This window comes from Tamandua tetradactyla, chromosome 4 (genome assembly GCF_023851605.1).
Source record: "Tamandua tetradactyla isolate mTamTet1 chromosome 4, mTamTet1.pri, whole genome shotgun sequence".
Lineage (NCBI taxonomy): Eukaryota > Metazoa > Chordata > Mammalia > Pilosa > Myrmecophagidae > Tamandua > Tamandua tetradactyla.
This window is the reverse complement of record NC_135330.1, coordinates 11352417-11357404: the sequence shown is the minus strand read 5'-3', so window position 1 is coordinate 11357404 and position 4988 is coordinate 11352417. Positions and strand designations below refer to the sequence as shown.

The 4988-nt window shown below is 37.5% G+C and overlaps 1 protein-coding gene across 1 annotated transcript; it reads left to right on the top strand.

Moving 5' to 3' along the window:
* The first annotated feature begins 3715 nt into the window (after positions 1-3715).
* Positions 3716-4663, top strand: OR10T2 (olfactory receptor family 10 subfamily T member 2). The gene has a single exon (XM_077156766.1). It carries the CDS (start codon positions 3716-3718, stop codon positions 4661-4663), a length of 948 nt encoding a protein of 315 aa, XP_077012881.1.
* The last annotated feature ends 325 nt before the right edge of the window (positions 4664-4988 follow it).

Here is a 4988-nt window from a genome sequence, read left to right as displayed (position 1 = left end):
ACTTTTCTACATGGGAAGTTTTTGCAATATGAATTATTCTCTCCTGATTTAATACTTGTTCAGGTTTAGTCTCTGGCTTTAGCTCTCCTTAAGTCTCAAGGGCCCTAGTCCTCAAAATCCCAAAAGGCTATAAATAATCTCCTAACTAATTATAGACACCGAATTGACATATGGAAATAGATTGAGCTATTTTCATCTTCTAAGTTAAGATTTTAAAAGGTCCACATATCAGAGCAGCGAAATAAATCCTTTATGTTGTGTCTCCATGCTTTTTTCCAAATCATTTAACTTTTGCTGCTGCCTCCTTCAGCATTCAAAAGGTCTCCAGGACTGTTAGTCATCAAACCCACCATATGTCATTTCTCTGACCTCTTGGACGTAAGTGAGTAAGTGTATTTTCTTTTTTAGTTACTATCTGAAGAAGGAAATATTTTCTTCCAAGGTTTTCAAATTTGAATGTCTTTGCATACGTGTTTTTGGTTGCTATAAAAGTACTCTGCACCAAAGCAAAACATTTTGTTTTCCTTGAAATAAGAGAAGCTTCCACTCTGATTGAATACACAGACACACCAAGTGCATGCACATAAAGCCATACCACCCCTTAGCATCCATGGTGGAATGCTAAGGAGTCAAATATTGGAAGTAACTGAAGAGCAAGAAAGTTTGTCAAACTAGGCTTTTTAAATAAAAAATAATTTAGAGAAAAATGTCAAAAATTTTATTTAACAATCCTATGGAATAGAAGTTCAGAGAACACATTCTAGGGGAAATCGTAGTATATGAGAAAGCTCAGAAATGGAGGGAGAATTAAACTGTGCCATCATTCATTAAGTATTAAAGTGCATTATATAGCCAGTATGGTGGGGGGGGGGGACTCATATCATTTAGAATGCATTTTATGACTCTTGCTCCAAAGGAGTATATAATATAAGGGGAAATGAGAAATATAATGACAAATTAATTATAAAATAATACAAGAAAGTATCTGGCCTATCCACTCTAGACACCTAATTATAAGGTCTCTAACTTATGAAGGGACAGTGCATCTGTGTGAGCTCTAACAGTTAAGAAGTTATTAGAGAAGATGGTACATGAAGAGGTCTAAGAAGGTTGTGAATAAGGAAGAGAATGGACAAATCTAGGAAACAGCATGACAAATGGTGCAAAAGTAGTACTATGGTTGTGACCAAAAAATACAGCCTATCTCAGATATAACCAATTCTTGTCTGAGTCACAAAAAGAAGAAGCTGATGCTTTAAGGGACAGTTAGGAGCAGTTTGATCGCAGCACTATGATTACAACTGAGAAAATCTCCTGTTGACCTTACTTACCTTCTGAATGTGTTAGCCATGTCCTTGACTTTTCTGCTTTCCTTCCACTTTTGTCCTTCCCTATCCTCTCCTTAATCTTAAACTCATAGAGAATATATTTTGGGTTAAAATTGAACAATTCTAGTAAAAACAGAAGTGGATTTTACTCAAGCAAGTAGCATAGAACTATGCTTTAGTCCCTGGGGGGAAAACACTCTTCTGGCAAAGAATGGGTGGCAGAGAATGAGATGGCTAGAACACAGGACTGGAAGTTAGAATACTTGAGATATCCAACAAGGTCTCAACAGGATTTTGTTTTTACTTTTCATTTAAAAAACTAGGAGTGCCACATTGCGTGGCAAGTTAAAACAAACAGACAAGAAGATGAAACTATAAATTAGGTTTTGTTCATTCATTCTAAAATATGCGACATTCATATTTTCTTAACGTTTATTTATGAAATTTAAGGGAAGGAAGTTTGTAATTAGTTCCTGAGAAATGTTGCTCTCAAGATGCATATTTTAAATGAACTGTGCCCTGATAAAAAGTTTCAAAATGGCACGATGTAGAGAGAAGGTTGAAGAGAAAAGAAAACCCATTTCCTGAAGCAAACCAGGCCCATACATAGCTTACTCTTCCTCTAAGACCACAAGTGCCATGAATATCCCCCATTCAAAACTGAAAAATGGAAATAAGTATACTAATCACAGCATGGGGAGTATCCCTTCCTCCCGGAAATCACCACACCCATCCTGACTCCTCAAAGATGCCTTCTGATGTGGGTTAAAAGACAGGAGCTGGATTCACTGACTGTACTCAGACAAGATTTTTGTAGTGTAAATATATAAATTATATCTAAATTGTATAAAAAATAATAAGATTACATTTATCATTGTACCTGTCTGCTGATTCTATTTGGCCACTGATATGTGCTGCCCTTACTTGTCCCATCCAAGCAGGCCATCAGTTGTGATTAGAAGTGATCAGAGGACAAGTGACTCATATTATCGATAGTCACCTGCACAAAGAGATGTTAGAAGTGACACACATAATTTAGGTTCTTGGATAATCCAAAAGTAATTTGGTTTGGGTTTGGAAAATAATAACATCGATTTTAGAGGCAGCAAATTAACCTTGTTAATGTTTGCACAACAGCCAAAAAGAGATGGAAATAGTCTGTTAGGATCATAAAGCTAAAACATATTTATTGTTAAATATTTTGAAAATATAAAAATACATCATAAGTAAAGCCACAATCACCTCTGACCTTATTATAAATATGGCTTTATATCCTACTTTTACATTTATACTGGGAGACTTTTCTCATGTCATTACATGGTTTGTAAATGCTAAATTATTATTGGTGTTTTTAACCTTTGGATATTTCTGTAATATACTTAGCCATTCCCCTATCATTGGAAATTAATAATCTCTTGTAAAAATCATCAAAAGAAATATTGATATATAGATAGATTGAGAATATAAGGAATATCAATGCTCTGGGTCTGACAATATGATACTTAAAATGAAGGCATTTGTTCAGTTAGACATTGCTACCTATCATAGCTTGCCAAATCCCAACCAAAACCATTCCAGTCAATCCTAGAGAATACTTAGGGCATTATGTAAGATTCTACAAAGGGCCCATGCACTAGGGTAACTTTCCAAAACCTACAACCTCCAGATGGGACCCTGGACCAGATAAGTCCTGAAAGGCAGAGGGCCAGCCTTTCCAGAACATCATCTAGTTCCATCCCACTATCCCATATTATCAACAGCCTCTTCTAATATGAAAATGTTAGAATAGGCACAGCTCAAATGCCTCTAAAGAGTGGGGAAAAGACCAGAGGTGATGGTGGAGTTATACAGAGAAGGTAAGGTTTACCAAATGAGTATGAGTGCTGAATCATTATACTGATATTTTTTTCGTCTCCAGTACCTTAAAGCAGCTAGAAATAAAAACCTAAAATTGTGGAATTGTAACCCATACCGAACTATGAAATCTGTTCTACAACTAATTGCTGCAAAGTACTTTGAAATTTATTGCCTTTATATATATGTGTTATTTAAAGAGAAGGAGGAGTATAACAGAGAAGATAAGATTTAACAAATGAATATGACTGCTGAATCATTATATTGTTATTTCTGTTGGTCTCCAGTGTCTTGGAGCAGCTAGAAGAATAAATGAAAAATCGTAGAACCATAACCCATACTAAACTGCAAAATTTGTTCTATAACCTCATGTTAAAATGTACTTGGAAATTTATTGCTTTTTTGTATATATGTTATATCTCACAATTAAAAAAATGAAAGAAAAAAATGAAGGCATAGGAGAAATTTTCTTATTACAATGATAATTATCATTTTGTCTCTTCTACACTCATTCCCAGAGAGAAGTTACCTTCATGCAAGGTTTCAACAGAACCATTGTGGTAACCCAGTTCATTCTGGTAGGCTTCTCTAGCCTAGGGGAACTCCAGCTGCTGCTTTTTGTCATCTTCCTTATCCTGTATTTAAGCATTTTGGTATCCAATGCAACCATCATGGCAGTCATCTACTTCAGCCGGACTCTCCACAATCCCATGTATGGTTTTCTCTTCATCCTTTCCTTTTCTGAATCCTGCTATACTTTCGTCATAATTCCTCAGCTTCTGACACATCTCCTCTCAGTCCACAAGACCATCTCCTTCGTGGCCTGTGCCACTCAGCTTTTCTTCTTCCTTAGCTTTGCCTGTACCAACTGTTTTCTCATTGCAGTGATGGGATATGACCGCTATGCAGCGATTTGCCATCCCCTGAGGTACACACTCATCATGAACAAAAGGCTAGGCTTGGGGTTGGTTTCTCTGTCAGGAGTCACGGGTTTCCTTATTGCTTTGGTGGCCACCAACCTCATCTACGACATGCCTTTTTGTGGTCCTAATAGGGTCAACCATTATTTCTGTGACATGGCACCTGTTATCAAGTTGGCCTGCACGGACACCCACGTTAAAGAGCTGGCACTATTCAGCCTCAGCATCCTGGTGATCATGGTGCCTTTTCTGTTAATTCTCATATCCTATGGCTTCATTGTCAACACAATCCTGAAAATCCCCTCAGCTGAGGGCAAGAGGAAAGCCTTTGCCACCTGTGCTTCCCACCTCACCGTGGTCATCGTCCACTATGGCTGTGCCTCCATCATCTACCTTCGGCCCAAGTCCAAGTCTGCCTCAGACAAAGATCAGTTGGTGGCAGTGACCTACACTGTGGTTACTCCACTCCTTAATCCTCTCGTCTACAGTCTCAGGAACCAGGAGGTGAAGACCGCACTGAGAAGAGTTCTGGGAATGCCGGTGGCATCCAAGGTCATCTGAAGAAAAATTTAAGAATTAACTACAGAAGACAGGGAAGAATTCAAAGGCACGTAAATTTCTCTCTCCTTCTGTCATTCAGACTTGAATTGAGCTATGTTTCCAAGAATGACTGTTACCTTTTCCTTACCTCTTATTCCAAAAAAAGTACAGGTCATAATGGTGACACTACTTTTCAATATGAAGTTAAAATGGTCATTGCCCAAATATCCCAAAAAAAGTGGGAGAAGGGTCACAGGAGAAGGAGGAGTTGTATCAGAGAAGATAGGATTTAACAAATGAGTATGACTGCTGAATCATTACATTGATATTTCTTTTTACTCTTCAG